We start from the raw sequence: 22,494 nt of genomic DNA, 5'->3' as shown, positions 1-22,494 counted from the left end.
ATTTCTCTGTGTACAAATTTGTATTGATGTGTGTTTACCGTACCTTTCAGAACCATCTATGGTAGTGTTTAATGACATTACTGATCAATCAGTGACTCTCAGAGGGTCTCATAACTGCAATTATGACACTTTATTACCCAAGGTTATTAGTCAAACATATCACTAATCAATTCTAGCAAATATTCTCCAAACATTCATTGTTTTGAAGAGAAACAAATTATCTATTTCCATATCTTGCACTTTTCATTTGTTGCAGACAGCCTGTGGTCCCTTGGGCCAGACCATTGTGACCATACCTGGTGCTAGTTTTTCCAGCAGCTCATCAGTGTGTTCAGCATCAAGACGTTCATGAAGTATGACATGTGTGTGAACACAACCCAAAGACTGTGTGTGAACACAACCAGAAGACTGAGTGTTGCATCACTATCCAGATGAGATTCCAGAGCTTTGAGAGGTAGCCATGACAAGAGAAAGGCCGTCAGTAACCATGGAGACTTCCTCCAGGGGCTGCAGGAGTGGTGTCGTCCAGTACCAGAGGATCTCCATGGTCCTGCTCCTCCTTGTTCTCTGGATGCTGACATCTGATGCAGCCCACCCAAAGGCCTACAAGGAGGCACTGAAGGTGAAGGCCAAGGAAGGGGCAGAGACCAAGGGTGGGAAGGGCGCCCTCGGTGGGCCACAGGAGAACTACTGGCTGCCCGGTTCCTGCCAGAAGGTGGTGTCTCTGATGCAGGCCAAGCGGCGTGTCATGGAGAAGCTGAACCAGACCATAGCCAGCGTGGAGGACAACCCCAAGATCCCTGCAGAAGAGAAGGCCTTCCAGGTGCACACGTTCCAGATCTTCCAACGGGAGATCAACGAGAGCGAGAACGAGATCTTTATGGCCATCAACGGACTCCAGAGAGTGCTGAAGGTAACTCGTCAATCCAAGATTTATCTGCAGAGATGCCAACTGCCATTTTTATTTTTTCTTTGCAGTAGCTAATACTGTTTTTGGTCTAAAATTATCTGCATGTTTCATGGAAAGTGCAGTTTTCCCCAAATGATATTGCTACACATAGATTTCTACATGTGTGGCAAGAAGGATAAAAATACTGTTTTCCATGAAAAAATATGCCTTTTCAGCCCTCAGAAACTGCAATACTGTTTATGAGGTTGGCTTTCTGGCATCTGGCTAGATTCTTTGAGCTGTAACATGGGCGATTAGTCAAAATCACTCCCTGCGGAGAATTATGCACATATGTGAAGGGCAGAGGGTAATGCAAATTATGAAACACAATAGATTTGCCATCTCAGATTTTAGAGCTGAGGGCAGATATTGCCTCAGCTCACCCCTGTCCTGTAAAGCGTCTAGTGTGGTTTCGCAGTCACGCTGCACACAAGTGTCCTCTAAACTGAAAGTTGATGCCTTGTCATGCAAAAGTTGGACCCATTTTGGATGGTTCTATTCTAAAAGTAGTGCTTTTATTCATAAATATTGAAAGTTAAGGAGGCATTATTCTTTTCAAAGGGAGTACAATCATCTTCTTTGTTGGGGGCTCATTTTGTTTATGAATTGTCACCCTCTACAACCACACCTGAAGAGTCGACACTGAATCTCAAACAGATACATATCTCTTATAAAGCAAAGTATTTGCATCAGTTTTTTTCATGCTCTAGTTAGTAGGAAAAATTTCCAGTTGACTCATGTGAATAGAAGTTACTGCCACCACACTACACATGACAACTGAGATTTTTGTGGCCACACTTATTATGCCTCCGCAACGAAGTGGCCGGAGACATTATGTTTTCGGGTCGTCCGTCCGTCCGTCCGTCCGTACGTACGTCCGTCCGTCCCGTTTTGTTTTTGTCGATATCTCAAGAACCGTGTGGTGGTTTTACATCAAACTTAGTATGAGGGTATATCCTTGGGGGATAATACTTTGTGTGGATTTTAGGGTCACAGGGTCAAAGGTCAAAGGTCACAGGTTATTTTGTGGGAAAAAAAATTGAAATTTCATGTTTTTCTCCATTTCTCGCAAATGGTTCAAGGTATCTTCATGGAACTTAGTATATATGCTTGTACCGATGGGCAGTGATTATCTAGGGAAGTTGGGGGTCATGGGTCAAAGGTCAGGGGGGTCAAAGGTCAAGGTCAACTCCTCAAAATATCACTGCTTTCCTTAAAATGCAATATGCCTGAAGGTTTTTTTTTAATATAATATTACAGATGTTAGACCCATAAAATTCAGTTTAAAGCCACTGATTAAAATTGTGTTTGATCGATTTAAAAAATTCTAAAACTGAGTTGCCTGACCAGTCTAATTATGTTCAGATGGATGACAAAACAAACAAGAATGCAAAAATAATGAAAGTAACACATTAACTATGAAGATACAGTGTATCTATGGTAATTGCATTTATTCTCGGTCCGAGAATAATTCTAGCACAGTAGTCTATGGAGGTGATTTCAAAGTGATTATCTTATGAATTTTAGGGTCAAAGGCCAGATGGAAATGGTAACAATTTACTATTCAATACAGAAATTGCACTTTTTCTCCATACCGGTACCTTGATAATCACTCAATGCATAAATGTATGAATGGGTCAAAGTCAAGTTAAAGTCCTTAAATCCCCAAATACATGCTCTCCTATTCATCCAATTAAACCTAGGTCAAGGAAGGTGAACATTCAACACATTTGTGATAAACTTGTCATTTTAATATTTTTCCAATTTTGTGAAAATGTAATCACACATTGTCCACATGTACAATCTAGACCTATTAGGAGAATCATGCATTATGGCGGAGGCATACCAGTCGCCATAGCGACATTTCTAGTTTGCATGTTTACATTTTGTCAGTAATCTTCATATATGTGCATGTGTGTAGGCCGACATATAGGTGTCTGCGACTGGCTTGCGTGATACAAGTTTGTTTGTTTGTTTTGTTTTTTATTGTTCCACATTCCACATTTCAACAAATACATAAAACATAAACATCACAATACAAAAGCATGGATGAATTGTCAAGTACAGCTTATAAGACAATAAAACATGTGAAATATGAGGAATCTACATAGAAGCATTGCTTGTACAGTGTAGGGTTTAGATTCCCAGATGCTGATGTGAGACTATTTCTTACTTGGTTATGTAATCAAAGGAATGACAATTTGTGAATTGGAGAAAAATAAATGCCAAAAAGTTAAAAAAAAACAAAAAAAAACAAACAAACAAACAAAGAAAACAATGTCCGCGTCCAAGTGTATGAGTCTAGAATGTTCTACACTATACAGCTCTGTAATGCATGTACTTGAGAGCCCTGTCAAAATTTTCCCCTGTAGCCAATTAGTTGGGAGGGGGGTTCTGTAAAAGTGTCTTTAGCTGTGAACACAATTAGCATGCCAAACTTCTAGTCAAATTTTCAATGACTTTCTCACCCTTGACAACTTACCTACAATAAAAATCATCTTTTTGTTCTCAAAAGCATAGAAAATGACACTTTCTTTTTTTTATGTTGACACTGAACATACGCTATACTGTAGCTTAGATATGTTGGCAAGTTGACCAGCAAAACTTGCACAGTATTTTCCATCACATGAATTTAACATTCACCATTAATAAGCTAGACACCAGCAGTTCATAATGCAAAAACATGTCACTTTGGCCTTGGGAGAAAAATTTGCAAAATTTGAAGTTTCCTCCAAAAGGGCCTGGAAAGAGTAACATAACTTCATTTGGAGGTGTAATTGCCAAGCTGTAAACATGACTGAAAAAAAATACACCTTGTTGCGGAAGGGGAAGACACATGTAGTGAGTTATCTTGAATTCCTTCTGGAAAGTTAAGTACTTTCATACAACCTCCCCCCCCCCCCCCCATTTTACATAGAAGTTGCATACTGAACTGCATGTAGGTTCAAGAAGTTCATCCACTGTAGTTAGGGAGCTTTAGATGATATCTGCGATGCAAATGTTAAGAGGGGGGGGGGGAATCTGTGCATGCGTAAGACTGCTTAAGTATCAAAATGGATCTTGCATTGTTTGAGTTTTCATGACAGTTCTGGGCCATTTTAGTGCCAGCTCATTTTCACGACGCAGGGAGCTACTTGATGCCATTATGCCGTCAGCTAGCCACAAATGATAAATGGGGGCGCTATTTTACTTTTTATGGGCTATGTCTTCCCGAAATCTAATGCTACTTTGGAACATGATGCAGGGAGAGAGAAAAACGGTCAACACGACCATCGTCTTAGCGTTCTCGTCGCAGATCTTAAGCTCGCTATAATTGAGTCAATCACATTTTTATTTTTTATGTTCACCTGACTTGTCTTCTTGTAAGGATGACTAGTTTTCTCATGTCAGAAATGTCACAAGGAGATATTTATATTCTCGTTGAGTAAAATGTTTGAAATGAGTCATGGATGTTGGATTTTTTTTTCCCAGTCTCTGTTGTGGATCTGTTTCCTGTCTTAAGTTACATCCTGTAAAGGTCTATTGTACTTCTTCCTATATGTGACCATACTATTATCTTTTATTGCCTGAAGATACCCACACAGTACAAATATGGTGTGTGTGCCAAAGGCATGAACAATACGTGTGCTATGTATGAAATTTGAGTTTATGAAAATGTATATAATTTTTAACAAAGTGCTGGTCAGGGTTTGCCTTGAATGTTGACAATACTCATTGCACATATCAAAAAATTTGAAGTTTACAAGATATTTGGCTCATTTGTACAGCAACCAGCGATAACCACTGATGTATCGACCAAACACTAAATTGAGTGTTCTGATCATGAATGAATACCAAAAGAGAATCTGTCTCCTCTTCCTGGATCAGTAGTTTCAGGACACTGTTAACCCGTTGAAGACGAACTGATTTTGCTACAAGTATAACATGCATTTCCCACAAACACCTGCCTAAGTATACTCCAGACTAGTCTGCAGTGGGTTAAGCAATTCACATTTTCTCATCCTTTTAAATCGGTAGTAACAATCACTGCAAATACCTGTACACATTTAATGATTCAACATTGTCTTCGTAATGAGCAATAGGCTCATGTAGCAGCTAACAGTGAGTACTCGAGACAGAGCAAACACAGAAATACTAAACGGCTTTAATACTTAACGTTGGAGAATACCTCGTAGTGCATTAATTGTAGACCATGTGTCTAATCTAATCAGATGCTAAATTTGCTGTTCCATCTGTGCTTCCACCCTCCCCCTTCTCCCCACAGGGCAACTACAAGGACATCCTCAACATGAAGGAGAGCAGCCGACTGCGCCTTGAGGCCCTGCGGGAGGCTACTCTGAAGGAGGAGCAGGAGTTCAACGACCTGCTGGCCGTGGAACGCAAGCAGATGGCGCTGCAGGAGCACATCCAGCATGTGAACTACGCCCATGGCAACCACACCAAGGTAGAGACCATCCTGGACGAGATCCTACAGGAGGTGGCCGAGGCGGCAGACAAGCTGGAAGTGGGCATCGAGGAGCACGCCTTTGACAAGAGTAAGATGGTGAGTGTGCCCTCTTGAGGTGGCATCTTTGTTTTCATCATTTAGTGATGGTGAATTCTGTTATCTGATTGATCAATTAGCCACATGATATATCCTGTATTATAAGCGGTTTCATGGAATATGGCACCAGACCAGAGATATATCCTATATTAAAGTGAACAAGCAGGGGGTGTCTAAAAACTTGATATTATTGATCAAAACAAAAGCAGTCTTTTCTTCACAATTCACATGACATATTTTGGCTCTACAGAAACAATCACCCTTGACAAACATTCAGGACAGTAGAGATAAAAAGATGTCTGATCTATATTTTTTAATGTTCAACACAAAATGTGTAAACATGATACTATTCAGAATCATACAATAAAAGCAAAGAAATGAAAAAGAGAGAAAAAAAAAAATTCTCTGATGCAAAAACCAAAGAACACCTGAAACAAACAAACAAACAAACAAACCAACGAGACCTAGTACAATAAAAAGAATAAAATGAAAGAAAAATGAACAACAGGTACACTGTTTAGTTAAACTAGTTAACCTGTTGAGGACAAGTCCCGAGTATACTCGGGCAGGTGTCTATGGGAAATGCGTGTTGTTGAAAAATCAGCCTGTCCTCAGCAGGTTATAATTGATACTCTCTCCACCATCTTGGCGTGCCCTCGTTGTTGTCCTAGCTTGCCATGGGATCTCCTTTTTCAGCCATTCCACTTCTGTGCAGCCACAGATCATGTATAGACAGCTAATGTCAAAGAGCCTCTTTTTCTCCATCAGCATTTTGTCTTCAACATTGTCAACATCCTAGCAATGTTATGCTCTGTCACATGATGCTTGGTAAACCAATCACTGAATAGGATTCCATTAATGAAGAATATAATATTATATATTTTTGCCTTCAACAGTGGAGAGTCATTTTGTTTTCTCCTTTGATTTAAGTTTTCTTGAGTATGAAACCGAGGCTCCTATCTGTATTTTATCACTGTGGATGACAGTCTTTCTGTGCACCTGCAGACGCTGAAAGGAATACCTATAGAGGCCCTATTTGATGTGTCCTGTGACATTTAGGAGTGTTAAAAGGGTAAAGCTTACTTAACAGTAGCTGTTTTGAAATATGGGGCTGTTTGTAAAAGAATGTGTCCTTGTACATATGAATGTGGGGGAAATTTTAGAAATATGCAAGGCTGAATCTGTGAGAAGAGATAAAGACACACACACACAAGACGAAGAAAAAGATAGCTAGAAGCAAAGAAAAAGACTCACGCATTCCTCAAAATGTTGCATGCACTTAGGCTTTGTACAGTCTGCCAAATTCTTTTGTCATTGTGTGCATGCTCTTAACTCATTTTGCCTCTGAATAAAGGGTTAAATATTGACTGGAAGTCACCCCATTGGCTGATATTCCCCTGTGAGCAATAGAATGCAGTAAATTTACAGCATGCATGTGAAGTTCACACAAAATACAGTGTAGAGTTTTACTAGTGTGCCTGATTGATCTGAGGGGGCATCAGTCACTGTAGCAACAAAAACCATTTCAGCAGATTCTTAAATGAAAGTGTATGCAGTGTAAATGGACTACCTGCACACCTTTGTTTGTTTTTTCAGAGTGGCTTGTGAAATTACATATTTGCAGCAGCTCATAGTTTGGGTTGCATTGTGACAAGGTATTTGTATACTGTAAAATCTCTTATTCTATCAAATGAGGAGGTCACAGACATTTTCATTTAAGATGTTGCTCTGGCGATTTGACACAGAGGCTATCGTTAGTGCGCTGATGCCTGTCAGTATATCTTCATGCGTTCAAGATCAGGTGCTGTTATTTTCATGTGTTATTAAGTTTGCAGCCCGTGATTCGGGAAATTTGAAAAATTGAACCCTCACGAAAATAACATCTGTGACAGTATATGTCAGAGCCGATCACAAAATATCTTGTCCTCCAAGTAAATAGGTAAAGAGGTTTTATACACAATGTATCTGTAAAGAGTACTTTAGATAAGATCTATTGCTTCCTTTAAACCATTATGTTTTGGTCCTGTGAGAATGTATGCTAGCAGTACTTGTAAAGGTTGAAACAACTTGGTTGTAAATACGAGTGATGTTTGTGAAACAAATTGTGTTTCAAAGGTGCCAATCTTAGAATTTTCATTTTCTTCCTTTTTTCTCTTTTTCTTTCTTTTCTTTTGTTATTGCATTTCTATTATTTAAAATACCATGGTAGTAGTAGATAGAGCATGGTAGTGATTGTATTAAAAGAAGTGGTCTGAGACATCACAAAAATTATGAAGATGATAGTCATATAATTATTTAATTGCTACATATATGGTAATGATGTAATGTATTAAAGAACAATGAACAAACTTCCATATGTCCTTGTGGTTATTATCTTTTATTTTCAGCCTTTTGATTATGATTACAACTATTGTAATCATCATCATCATCATCATTGTCATCATTACCATTCTTTGATAAGAATAAAGAACTGTGTTTACCATAGATTGCTACCACTGTCAGCAACATATGATGATGATGATGATTATTATTATTATTTCCACTCTCCATGGTCAACACAGGCCAAGGGATCTCAGATTGAGGCTGTGGTTCGGATCGACGAGATCCTCGCCAACTTCAACAACTCCAACAACGTAAAGAAGCGGGAGGTGCAGCCAGGAATGAGCCTGCTGATCGATGCCAGCAACAACCAGTACATCCTGACCAAGCCTAAGGACACCACGGTACCCCTGGAGGACCACCACTTTATCAGGGTGAGAGAAACTCCTCCTCTGCAATCCTAGCCTCTTTTCAAAGCCCCTCCCACTGCTGCTAGCACTGGCAGGCTGAAGTAAAGAGCTAAAAGGCTGTAGCCAGGCACTTTAGAGGTGATTGTGGTAATTATTCGTGACTGGCAGAAAGCCTAACCTGCGCACCACTCTTACTGAAGGATTCAGTTACTGACTAATTGAGTTAGTCACTTTGACCAGTGAAAGGGCTTGATTCAGCCATAGAGTTTTTTCCACTATTCTGCTGGGTCCCAACAACTTAACGTATATGACAGTGGTTTCTATATGACAAGAGTTTTCTTTGCTGATTAATGTTATTAATGTACATCAGGGTCCAATTTCATGAAGATGTTAGGATAGCAACTGTTGCTCGAATAGCATCTTCCATAGCAACAGCCAATCAGAAACCAGGATTCTTGTCATTGCCATAACACTTGCCATTCCAGCAAGAGTTGCTATGCTATTGTTTTCTATGAAGTGGGACCCATTTTTATGTTGTAGTTTATCCGCACAGACCTGCGGAAGAACAGTCCCCGGAATGAAGTACAGTTGAACCTCTCGTATCCGGACAAGTCGGGACCGGGGCTCATCCGGATAAGGGATTTGGCCGGATACGGGAGACTCAATGCTTTATACATGTACATATACATACACATGTACTGATGTAGCCCATTGTAGTACCACATGTAGTAATGTGTATACTGCAACCTTTTCATTGTTACACTCAGTAACAGACAGCTACATTACCTAATACCGTACCCGGCCAAGGTAAAAAGTGATAGCGCATTGCGATTGGGTTGCTCTCTTCCCCACACCCTCTCTCCCTCTCTCTCTTTGTGTGTGTACTGTGTGTGTACAATTTTTGAGTGTTCAATATCATTCGTTGCTCAGCCAATGACTCGAAACAATGCATGTCTATCTAGTCATATCGACGGCTGTATATGGACCTATATGTGGCAATGCGATATGAGAGGACTCGAGCGCATAATCTGTCCATGTTCTTGCAATGATTTGGGGATGTTTGGGGATGTTAAAATGTCTGAAGGTAAGCAATTTGGAAGGAAATTTAATGTAATGTATGTTAATCATGTTGGAAGTAATATGTAATTCATGTGTGTTTGTGTAGGAGTTCTCAAGGAGTTGGGAATCCCCCTTTCCTCCCGTAATTATTTTTTTTTTTAAATCACGGCGAGATTGCGTCCTTATAATAGAGAGATCCGGATAAAGGGAGGCCGGATAATAGAGGTTCAACTGTACATATGTGCTGCGCTGAAATAAAGGAATGAGATGAAATGAATGAAATGAGATCTCTCTGTCTGAAAAATCCGTTGCTATTGTACATGATAAATTAATTGATAGGGTGAAATACATCTTTTTCATCTTGTTCCCAGGACATCATTCTGATGGTGATACTCGCCTCGGTGCTCGGCTGGATCAGCAGCTCCATGGGATTCCCCGCCATGTTTGGTTACATCATGACGGGGGTCATCCTGGGGTCAGATGGCTGCAATGTCATCAAGGTATGGAGAAAGAAGAGAGGGGGAGAGAAGAAAGTGTTAAGTCATAATTCCTGTTCATTTAAGCCATTAAACTACTGTATGTAGTAGGAGTAGTTGTTCTTTTTCTCACATATTTTTAGTCAGAAAGATTGTGATGGTACATATATTCAAACTAGGGCTCGAATAAAAGAGAAGTTTGTAGTCTACCTTATGAAATACCTGCAGTGAATGATAATTATTATAAAACAAATATAGCACCAAATAACAAGAATCTGGTTTCTGGGAAGTGATGGGTCAAAGTTCAATTCCATCAATGTGTGTGCCGTTTAGATATATACATCTTTGTTAGATCTCTGTTATAAGTGTGGTGCATATGAAATGAAACTTACCGTAATGACACGTTAGCATTGAACTATGATATTTGCAGTGTGACACAGATGTTTGCGGTGTTGCTTGCACAGTCAATAATGCATTGACTGAGCTAGTTATTGTAGCTTTAAGTAGCAAAGGTATCTCCTCTTTTTTTAACAAATCAAGTAGCAATTTGCCTCTCAGAAAGATTTTTTGCTATTAATTAGGTTCATTCAAAGTGGACTTGTTTTGAAATATATGTTTGGACCTTGTAGATGAAGTATGTGGTATTTGTTTTATACTTTGGCGATATTATTTTCCATTGTGGTCTCTTGGGTGCCATTGTAATTTGCTTCTTTCATTTTTTCCACAACTTTAAAGAACTTCCTTTTCTATTTGGAAGATTACAACCACACCATGACATTGGCAATCTTAGCTGCTGAACCAGTGACCATGTTACTGCTATATACACCATTTTTAGCAATGCCAATTTTTTGTTAAAGATAATAAAAAGTTTTGGTACCTCAAAAGCTTCCCTGAATTTCCTTGTCTTGGTTTGTGTTTCAGGTTAAAGTACGTTGTCTATGAGAATTACTCGCCCCAAAGTGCTCTCATGTCTTAGTAATCATGCAATAATGGTTTCGTACCAGAGCTGACGCTGTACAGCGTCGATAAATATTGTACGAAACCACTGACTGCGACCAGCAGCGTGCAGCCCATTGTACGCATAGCTAACTGCGACCAGCAGCACCATACGTATAGCGTAATGGGGCTTCGCATTGTAGCATTCAGGATCATGACAGAATTAGTATCGCGGGTAAATGTCAACTTAAAATCCAAAAATTTCTTCGATTTGAAGACTTACCAATTAAGTTGAAGTATTGAAAACAGGCTTCGAACAACGTTTGGTTCTGCCAGTAGTCCCTTTCTGTTCGAATTGATGACTGAATGTGACTCGGTCGAGAGGACCTTGGGAGAGCTACATACACTGGATACCATGGCCAGCGCATGCGCACACAAACATCTTATCCGTTCATGGATTTGAAATTTGTGTGCATGTGATGTGTTCGCATGCACTGGCTGTAGTATTCAGTGTACTGTATGTAGCTCTCCCGTCGACCGAGTCACATTCAGTCATCAATTCGAACAGAAAGGGACTATAGGCAGAACCAAACGTTGCCCGAAGCCTGTTTTCAATACTTCAAGTTAATTGGTAAGTCTTCAAATTGAAGAATTTATGGGATTTTAAGTTGACATTTACCCTGCGATACTAAATCTGTCATGATCCTGAATGCTACAATGCGAAGCCCGATTACGCTATGCGTATGGGACTGCTGGTCGCTATGCGTATGGGGCTGCTGGTCGCTATGCGTATGGGGCTGCTGATCGCAGTTAATTGCATGATTACTAAGACATGAGAGCACTTTGGGGCGAGTAAGTCTCACAGTGTTAGTTATATGAAAGGTACTTTAACCTGAAACACAAACTAAGACAAGGAAATTCAAGGACACTTTTGAGGTACCAAAACTTTTTATTATCTTTAATCAGGACTTCCCATACAGTTTTGCTAGGGGTTAAATTCACAATCATGGAGTACAGTAATGGACAGAGAAATTAGAAGTGTGGGCATCTATTTATACAGTAGACAAGTTAAAACTTAGGTCTAATAAATTGTATGATCAAGTACTGTATAAGTGGTTATTTTCGTGAGGGTTTAAATTTCGTGAATTTCGCGAATCACAGTTGGATCGCGAATTTAACAACACGCGAAAGTGTCGCCATACACTAGAGTAACAATGCATGCAAGATAGCGTTGGTGTCATTTCGCGAAAACAACATCTCGCGAAAATGTCTGTAACCTTCTAATTCGCGAAAATATCTGTACTCGAAAATAACAGTTTATACAGTACCTTGTTCATTGTACATGTTATATACATGTGCATGTACATGTGCACGTGAATATTTTTGCTTGCCATATGTTCCTGTAGTTGATGTCTTGATACCGCGGAATTAAAAACATGCGAAACTCTTCTTATACGGCGGAGCGCGAAAAATTGGTCGCGAGAAAATATCCACTTTTACAGTTGTGAAAACAAAAAGACCTGTGAAATATATGCCATATAAAATTGATATTCAGTTGATCTTTTGTTTCTCTCTCTTGGTGTTTCTGGGACCACAGGCTGTTGTACAGGTAGAAAGCTTGGCTGAGTTTGGATCCTTCTTCATTCTCTTCTCAGTAGGACTCGAATTCTCTCCTGAGAAAATCAAGAAGGTTTGTACACCTCCACATGTTTTGAGTTTTCACAGTTTTTCTGCATTGGAGTCTAGCCTTAACTTGATGTGTAAGTGCCTTGTATCTGTAGTCACTTCGGCCTTACTTCATCATAAAGATGTACCGCACAGAAATAAGTTGTATCTTACAATGAGTTCTTTATATGGCATTTATTTCCCACATATAATAATGGGAACCTACAATTGTATAAGACAGTTTTACCTATAAGACAATTTTAAAGTAGTTGCATTTGTGATTGAGAAACCGTGGTGACAGAATGAACATTTCAGTATTCTCCTTACAGGAAAAAAGCAGAAGTGATTTTCTACCTTCAAGACCATAAAAACTACATATTTGTGTTCTGGGAGGTTGTATTTTTTTTTTTTTGAGTGAGAGAGAGAGAGAGAGAGAATTGCAAATTTCATGAATATTAGTCCCCTCAAAAAAAAATAGCAAAAATAAAAACGCTGTCAAATCAAGGAGTTGTCTGATAACTCCTTGGTCAAATGCACTGCATATACAGTATTCTATGAATCTTATCCAGTTGATGATGTAGATGCATGTATCAAACCACAGTATCCACACCATGAATCAATATAGTTTGTGCTGTATGTTTTTTCAGGTGTGGCGAGTCGCATTGACGGGCAGCATCGCGATGAGCGTCCTTATGATCGTCTACGGCATCCTGTTTGGCTCCGCCCTTCACATCATCCCACGCCAGAGCGCCTTCATCGCGGCCTGCCTCTCATTGTCCAGCACACCGCTGGTGGTCAAGTTTCTCAGTACCAGCACAGGCCGCAAGGAGAAGGATGTCGGTGAGTGGCGTCTTACCATGTTTGTTCAGATCTGCTGTAACGACAGTTGTCAGCACTCGTAAAGTGATTGCTCTCATGACAGTTATTGATACATTTAAGTGACATTCTGCTCCTTAGACAAATTGGCTTTACAATGCAAAATAACACACAGCAAAAAACAAAAACAAAAAACTGAAGATTCCCCATAATCTGTCAAAAATTAGGAAGTTATTGAATTTAAATTTTGAATATGTGTTTTGCAAAATTGGTATTAGTCAGTCACATCACATTTTTGCAAATGTAAACATGAAATGTACCTTCTTGCAACTCTTCCATTCATGGAGCTCCTTTGTTTGTTTGTTTGTTGTTAAGAATACAGCAACTACAAAGACCTCAGGTTCTAGAGATTAACTTATCCTCTATACACTCATATTATTTTATCTTCATCAGTAGTAGCTAGCATTGAGTTTGTTTGTTTGTTTGTTTGTTCATTTTCCATCTGAGAAAATGGTTGGATAGCCCATATTCAGCTATGCTAAGCTAGTCTTCCATGGGGTCCAGTTGGATGTGAGGCGGGACCACTTCACCGGGTTAAACACCCTGCTCTTTGCGATGAATGAATGAAGTGGGATCTTTTACATGCATGAGTTGTGACTCTCTCACACACGGGACCTCTATTTTATGTCCTATCCGTGGGACATTCCCTAGAGTCAGATCTGCAGAGTCTTGAAATCAAGCCATTTGTCATGGCATCTGTGCAGTCTGTATGGAATCAAATACGAGTAGAAGAGTCTGACAGTAAAAGGGGATTTGTGACTCTACTGCATTAATGGTTTCTGCTTTTCACTTGTCCCAACCTGCCCCGCCCGTCTCACAGAGCTACCAGACTTTGAGTACGGCCACACCCTGCTGGGTATCCTAGTGATGCAGGATGTTCAGCTGGGCCTCCTGGTTGCTATCCTCCCGACGCTAGCCAATGCGGAGAATGCCCTCCCTGACGACACTGGCAAGACATCAGTGGTTTCCAGTCTGACGGCGATACTAGGCCTGGTCATGTGGCTTGTCTTGGGTAAGTCTGCCTTCATGCTATCCAAATGACACACACTGTGACCATACTGTGCAGCAAGAATGTGTCAACACTCAACCGTAAGGCCGCCACACACTGCACGACTTTGCCACGATTTACCACATACGACCTCAAGACGCGAAGTGTGACGTCACCAGCCTTGCCAGTTTCCAGTCGTGCTGCTGGGTCTGAGTGCCAGTCGTAGAGATTTGACATCAAATTTTTACAACTGGTCGTGGGCTTTCAATGTAATGTACTGAAGCCAGAACGGTCGTAAGCGTGGCTGTGTAGTCTGATCGTATAGTGTGCAGTGTTAAGTCGTGCAACTGATCGTATGACCGGTCTGATCATGTAGTGTGCGGTGGGCATTAAAGGACCTATGCAATACAAATGCATGCAGACTAGTGTTGATTTACAATACCCTCATCATCACCTATGCAGCCAAAAGAACAGGTAACTCCATTTGTATGTGTCACATGTTTTGATAATAATTTCTCTGCTAGTTTTCTGCAGATTGCTCAGATTCACCCACAATTAAGCTTCCAAACCAAGGTTCTTGCGATGACATCATCTGTCAATCACTGCTAAACAGCTAATGTGACTGACAAAAGACATTGGACTGCACCTGCCCCTAACCTAAGCCTAATTTACATGTCTCCATGCAATATCTGTTGTTAATCATAACACTGACGAGGCTTCCATGGGGGAAAAAAGGCATTATTATTATTATCATCATTGCAGTCATATATTGATTCAAACTTAAGCTCTGCTTCACTGAACACATGTTGTCGTCTATTCAAATCCAGATATAGGAAAACCCATATGCCCAATATGTAAACCTGGAGCAGTGTGCGTCATATGCATTAAGCAATCAGTATTTATCAGCTGATAGGCTAGCATGAATATTTACATTGCATGGTCAGAAAAACAGCTGGGAAAATAATATTGATTTTTGCTTCTTGTATGACATCTAGTCCATATAGACTTCTGCCTCATATCAACATGCTTACACTGTATATAAGCAGAAATCAATTGTATTGGATTGAGACTGTTCAGGCAATCTAACATGTATGTCCACTGTTTCATGTTTTTCAATTTCCAAGCCCCCAATTTATGCACTTGTTATTCATGCCAAAAGAAACAATATGCCTCTTGAGTATCTAACTGATCAAAAATGTCCTCCTTTACTTGATGAGTGGTGAATAAATTCATAAAGAATTCATATGTGGGAAGCATTGTATATTTCAAAGTTGTTAGTTTTGCGTGATCCTGTAACACAGTGGAGAGTAGTTGTGTATACAGTGATTAAAGTGTTCTTTATATACATACACATGTTGCAATTTTTGTGTATGCCTTCATGTGCAAATAGTGCACTTTTGTTAGTACATCCACATTCATGTTTACAAAACAAATCGTCAGCTTTTAGTTGCACAAATAACATTTCTGGTGAAGAATTTTTTGAAGTGCTAAAACAAATTTGGACTGAAATTTGCTCACCTTTCATGTTCTTGTGTTTCTGTTAGCCATGGGCAGCATCATCCTGCTAACATACACCTTCAGCAAGCTGGTGGTTCCCGTCGTCTTCAACCGGCTGAAACAAGAAGGCAACAAAGAGATTCTGCTGCTGGTCACTCTCTCTTGTGTCTTCATCCTCTTGATGGTGAGTCTGGTCATCAAGACTATTTTTCTCTTTCTCTCAATATTGTAAAAGTGGAAATTTGTGCGGTGTTGAAAATTTTCCCGCATTTCCAGCAACCAAAAACTAGTGCGAAAATAGATGCACATGAAAATTTTTGCTTGTAATATGTTTCAGTTAGTTGATGTCATGATTCTGCGGAATTAGATACAAAAAGAATTAAAAATTCTTCTTAACCGACTGAGCGTGAAAAATTAGTTGAGCGAAAATATCCACTTTTACAATATGGAGTATTGGCCTGAATTCATGAAAGTGGTTTAAATTCAGACCATGCTTAATGCAAACTTCTGCATAAATAAGTGTGACAGATTGTGTACCTCAACAGACGTCCAGTGAGAAATTCGCGTTGATACGTGCATGTCAAAGGTACGCCTATGTCACGCTTACTTTACCGGTAGTCTGTGGACTAACTTTAAACTGTGGTCGATATTTAAACCACCTTCGTGAATTTGGACCACTGAGTGCAATGGTTGAATGAATGAAAATGAAATAACACTGAATATTTGTATACATGTACAATCCATATCACTGTGCTTTGTTTCTCATATTTTAACAAAAAACAAAACAAAACAAAATTAATGAACAAACAAACAAAAAGACAATCTGCATGAATTGTCAGATATAATATTGGTGACAATGTCTGTGTTTTGTTGTTGTTTTGTTTGATGTTAATTTGTGTATGAATTGTATTTTTTTTTAAGGAGAAGGAGGAGGCTCATGCCTCTATATGTTGTGTGGGTATATGATTTTTCAAATATTGCCAACTCACTATCAAAATCAGGAATCTCGTCAAGGCTATTCCTTGTCCAAGCTTCTAGCAAGGTCCATAAAACTCTGTGTCACATAAAAAATGCATTATGATCAATCTTTGTTTATGGACACATTATGATTGGATATTTTTACTTTGTAATTCAGTTGAGAGCATGCAACGTCTGTAGTGACGTGTTCAAACTACATCCCCCTAGGGTCGATTGATTGTTCTTTGTTCTAAAGCAATCAGGGTAAAAGACTCTGCAGGTTGTGTGTGTGATTTTTTATGTTTGTGTGTGTGTGTGTGGTGTGTAGAGGCTTTTAATGACTCTCAGGGAATTCTCTAGCCTTTAAACAAGGCGACTCGCTCTGCGTGCCCCCGTATAGCGCGTTTACCCCACAAACCTGTTGGCCGGCGAGTGGAGTGAGCCGCCTTTATCCACTCGTTCAGGGATGTGTACTTTTGTCGTTGGTGTTGCTTTATATTCTTTGACAAATTTGCGTACAAATTTGACGCAGAAAATACACACGGCACCAAGGCAAGCCTCGTTAATATTAAGTAACTATTCTTATTCTACATAGTTACTTGATATTAACGAGGCTTGCCTTGGTGCCGTGTGTATTTTCTGCGTCAAATTTGTACGCAAATTTGTCAAAGAATATAAAGCAACAACAACGACAAAAGTACACATCCCTGAACGAGTGGATAAAGGCGGCTCGCTCCACTCGCCGGCCAACAGGTTTGTGGGGTAAACGCGCTATACGGGGGCACGCAGAGCGAGTCGCCTTGTTTAAAGGCTAGGAATTCTCTGGCAGCCTACCTGTCCATGTCAATAATCTGTAGAAGGTAATTAAGTGATTGTGGCGATTGACGCCAATGAAGGTATTTGCCAGTAATCATAATGATGGTGATGTCGAAGACTGCAAGGCAGAGTTGATAGTGGTAGAGATTTGATGATGGTGGTATAGAAGCGAATAATGTGATTGTAATGGTGGTGGTGATTGCCATGATGCCGACAACCTTAATAATAATTATATGAGGATGATTGTGATAGTAATGATGATGATGGTGATGATGATAATATTGGTGACGATGTTTGTGATGTTGCTGATGATGAAGATGATGATGACCACCTAAGTAGTCAGGATTTCATGATCATGGTAGTTATGATGAAATGATAATGATGTTAATGTTGATGATGATGGTGATGGTCATGATGATGGCAGTAATTATGATGATCATGATGACAACCTTCGTATTCACGATCTCAGGATAATCATGATAGTAATGATGTTATGATAATCAGGAAGATGATGGTGACATTGATAATGATAAAACTCAGTAACTATGATTTTAAGCTGATGGAGGGGGAGGTACACTGGCACAATGACAAAAATATAAAGATAGTTGTTGTGATAGTAACTAGGATGATGCTAACTTAGTGAGTATCGTTTTGGGTTTGGGTGAAAGATATTATGATGATGATAATGAGGAGTAGAGTGATGACAATAATTTGCAGGGTGAAGATGCCAATGATGATGATGACGAAAAAAGTAACAGACTGTTGCATCCTAGCAAGATGGTAAGGAATAGCAATGTGATATATGATAGAGATCAAGAGAGGGCAATGTATGTATGTATGTAGGGCAATTTGTCAATCAGTTGCAATGAAAAACATCTCGACGGAAGAATTTCATGAAATTGAGATCAAGATACTTTTACACCAAAATATATAATGAGAGCTACACATTAGCTGAATTTATTGTAGCATAATTTGGCTACTCTTGTAGATGTAATAATGATCCTAATCTCATCTTATTTCACAGTTAACAGATGCATTTGGCCTGTCGATGGAGCTGGGTTGCTTTTTGGCTGGTGCCATGCTCAGCACGTTAGGCCACTCACAGATAGAAGAACTCAATCATCTGGTCGACCCAGTCAGAGATATATTTGCATGTTTATTTTTCGCCTCAATAGGTAAGTTAACTCTCTTCAGTGAGAAATTCAGTTTTCTGACCATTGTTGTTCACAGTATTATTAGTGTGTTTCATCATTATTGGAGATTCACAAGTGAGATCTGCCCTACATAGCACAAATTTATCAGTGTTTTTGCAAGGTACAGAGAATACATTGTGAACTATAGGCCTACATGACTATGAACTCTTTATGTGCCGTGGTGTTAACTCCTTGTGTGCCGCATTATTCTGAGACTGCAACATCGTCATACTTTGGGAAGACATTCTGGTTTTCAAATCTATGTAACTTTTATAGATTTTTTTTTTTACGTGGACATGTCAAGAGCAAAGTTATAGAGAAAATGCCACACTTTGTATTTTATGTAATTTGCCCAGTCGCTGTACATGGTGACGTACCATGTACAGCGGCTGGGCTGTGTATAGTTAGGCCTGGCGTGAAAGATTGTGTACCGTGTGGACATGCTGGATATGATGATCAATTTCGGTAAGTTTCATTGCGTACATTTGAATACTGATAGCATCAGATGTAGAGTAAATATTGAAGAGTATACTCGATGAGTTTGAGGTGACAAAAATGATGTTAAGTATCAAAATTCAAAGCTATCGTGATACGATTACGTCGCTCTCCTAGTGGTTGGTGGTCGCGCTCGCACAGCCCTGTCGCAACATACCATGTACAGCGACTGGGCTGTGTATAGTTAGTCTTTTGCAGACAGAACAATGTACGAAACTTAGAATTTATTGGCAAATACAGTAGGGAACACCCCTTTTTGTCATTTACCGCATTAAACGCATGCTGCACGTGATGACAGGAATGGATTGTGAGAAACGCGACCATTGTACTTGGCATTTGGCGCTTTATCGATTGGTTTGGGCGGGTTTGTGCTTTTGAGCAGACGATGCGAAGTTGGCACACCATCGGCTGAGTGGGACGTGTGAACGTCCCACACAAAGAATAAAGACCAAGGGAGAGTGTGTTGAATGTATTCTTAAAAATTGTTTGCTGAACTAGCAGATTTACCAGGACATGAGATTTTTTGCTTCTTTCACTCTGGTGATGGAATCTGCACTGATAGTTGCTTGATCTTTTGACCACCTCTCATAATTTTTCTTTTTCCCATAAGTGAACATGTTACATTCTAGTACTAAAAAGGGTTGCCCATTGGGCCAGTGTCCTTGTGTTTTACTTAATACAACAGTGCATTTTGTTCAGTACTAGCTCATTGGCATGTGGACTATAGCACTTCAATATTTTCCTCTCATCTGTTTTGTTTCTACCACCAGGACTTCATATATTCCCAACATTTGTGGCGTACGAGCTGACGATTCTTTTGAGTCTCACGTTTGTTGTTGTCATATTAAAGGTAAGAAGAAAAAAAAATCAACTTTTGAAGCCCCAGATGTAATTTTCACATCAAAATATTTTAGAGGAGCTGGTAACATCTGGACTGAAATGTTTGATAGTACATTAAGAGGATTAACCAGTAAAAGGATGAAATGAAATTTGCTGAAACATGTGCCCAATGCACATGGATATAGGTACTTGGAATCATTGCAATAATGTTTCCCTTTTTTCAAACAATTAACAACATCTTCATGGCCAATTTTGTTTCAGTTTGTTCTTATGAAAAACAGTAATTAGAGGGCAGCTTTCTTAATTGCTGTCTTCTGTATCATCATGAGCCAAGGGCAAATTAGCTTTGAAATATATATTTTGGCACATTGTAGCTTCATGTTACTACACCTTGGATTTTAACTGGGTTTTTTTGTGTGTGTGTGTGTGTGTGTGTGTGTGTGTGTGTGTGTGTGTGTGTGTGTGTCATATGATCAGAATATACTTTCATGGATGCATCCAAAGAGAAGAAAATGAAAGTCAGGAATGCTGTCATGTATCTTTGCTGTAGTTTGCCTGGTAGAGCTATAGAATTTGTCACTAACCTGTCAGATATTCTATGCCATGTGAATTTCACTGACAATGACAAGTGAATGGAATGAGAAATACATGTAGGTATTCCTCATTAGGAGAAAAGCTAGAAGCGGATTTGCCACATTGGAGGCAATAGACAGTGCATTTGTATTTCTGCAGGCAATGTTATCGCAAGTTGTTGATTTAGTGAATATCGCCTGACGTGCAGAGTTCCTGAAAAACAGAAATATTGCAAAATATAATGCATAGTCAGTATCAAAGGCAGATAGAGGGATTGTTGATGCTGTTATCGAGTGATACCCCCTGTTGATAATAACTATCATTTTGTCCCCAGTTTTTGACAGGTGTGTTTGTGCTGGGCATCCTGCTTCCACTGAGCAACAGACACATCAAGTGGGTCGTGGCATCGGGCCTGGCCCAGGTCAGCGAATTCTCGTTTGTCCTGGGCAGCCGAGCACGAAGACTGGGCATTCTGTCACGAGAGGTATGCTGAAAGAGAGTGATTATGTAAACGCAGATCACGAAGGTGACTACTGGGCCCCGTTTCATAAAACTTGTTATCAGTGACAAGTTGTCATAGTTGTTATAAGCTACTGAAATCCTTGCATCTGATTGGCCAAGTGCAAATTTGTCGCAGAAATGTGGCAGTTGTCACAGATAACAAGTTTTATGAAATGGGACTCTGATCACATCCAAAATCATGGTGATCATTGTTCAAGACAGTGATAACATAAAGATTTATAAATTATTCCTGTTGCATGAGTAAATGCTGTCTCTAGGGGTACACCAAAAGAATATAATTTGTTGCAGACAACTATGCTGAAAATGATTACTGGTTATAAATGAAAGTTATGATGCCTGTATCGTAGACAACACATGTAAAGTGATTAGAATGTTCCCTTTTAAATAAAATCAAACCAATTTCCTTTGTTATACAAGATATTCTTTACAGGTTTCTAAATGTTACAGTTCATTTAATTCAGGCTAACAGAAAAATAGATTTAGCAATAAGTAGTGATGCTATATTGACTTGTAGATCCATTTATGTTGAAGCTGAAGACACAAGTTATGTCTGGCATGAGACATAGTCGTGCAAAGTATCTTTCCATCAACTGATCTACCTTATGTAGGTAGCATTCACAAGTGTAAGAGCTTTGGACTTGTACAGCACAAGCATATATTTTTTGATAATGTTGAGTTGTTTGGAGAGAAATGCAAAAACAAAGCACCATGGTATGATGGGATAATGGTGATGATGTTGTTGTTATTATCATGTATGTTGCTATTGTGACTGTTATTTTTATCATCATTTCTGCTATGATTATGATTTTTTCATTATCATCATCATTTCCAATATTATCATCATCAATATTATCATTGAGGGCATGATTATTATTTCAATTATTATGTTTTGGAAAAATTAATAGAGCAAAATACCAGAAAGTTCTGGAGTCAGAGTTTGGTTCCCTTGGCTCTTCAGATTTTATTTTTGTTCCCCACCTCCTCTCTCTCTTCTTCTCAACCAGGTGTACCTGCTGGTGTTAAGTGTAACCACTCTCAGCCTGCTCATGGCTCCCATCCTATGGCGTATCTCTGTCTGGAAGTGCAGGCGACATATACACCGACCGGTCCTTGCAAGGTGACCAAGGAAAAGATATTTTAGGGGGGAAAAAAACAAAAACAAATGTGTTGCCTCCCTGCCCCCTCCATTTTGCTGTTTCTTTGTAGGGAAATGAATGTTTACAAGCTTGGTAGTATTATCTACATTCACCAGCGGTGTAGGCAACACTTCATATCGTCAGCTGGGAATGATACAGGCGTTAATAAGGTGCCTCAAACATAGGCCCAAATTCACAAAGGTGGTACAAACGAAACCATGGTTTAAACCATGGAGCGCCAAGT

General features: G+C 39.5%; 1 protein-coding gene across 1 annotated transcript; it reads left to right on the top strand.

Annotated features, from left to right (window-relative positions):
* The first annotated feature begins 313 nt into the window (after positions 1-313).
* Positions 314-22,320, top strand: LOC140244538 (transmembrane and coiled-coil domain-containing protein 3-like). The gene is made up of 12 exons (XM_072324164.1): positions 314-913; positions 5,214-5,492; positions 8,054-8,245; positions 9,652-9,780; positions 12,290-12,382; positions 13,005-13,245; positions 14,063-14,245; positions 15,766-15,902; positions 18,516-18,666; positions 19,950-20,029; positions 20,927-21,076; positions 22,119-22,320. Exons 1-12 carry the CDS (start codon positions 461-463, stop codon positions 22,233-22,235), a joined length of 2,205 nt encoding a protein of 734 aa, XP_072180265.1. The 5' UTR covers positions 314-460; the 3' UTR covers positions 22,236-22,320.
* The last annotated feature ends 174 nt before the right edge of the window (positions 22,321-22,494 follow it).

This window comes from Diadema setosum, chromosome 21, assembly GCF_964275005.1.
Source record: "Diadema setosum chromosome 21, eeDiaSeto1, whole genome shotgun sequence".
NCBI classification, from domain to species: Eukaryota; Metazoa; Echinodermata; class Echinoidea; order Diadematoida; family Diadematidae; genus Diadema; species Diadema setosum.
Note: the sequence above shows the minus strand (reverse complement) of the source record. Positions and strands in the feature narration are given on the sequence as shown.

What these genes read in the sequence shown, in the direction of transcription:
- LOC140244538 (XM_072324164.1), top strand. Translation starts at nt 461, where the DNA reads ATGACAAGAGAAAGGCCGTCAGTAACCATGGAGACTTCCTCCAGGGGC. An exon ending in GACTCCAGAGAGTGCTGAAG is followed by an intron (nt 914 to 5,213) that starts GTAACTCGTCAA and finishes TTCTCCCCACAG; the next exon opens with GGCAACTACAAGGACATCCT. An exon ending in CTCCTGAGAAAATCAAGAAG is followed by an intron (nt 12,383 to 13,004) that starts GTTTGTACACCT and finishes ATGTTTTTTCAG; the next exon opens with GTGTGGCGAGTCGCATTGAC.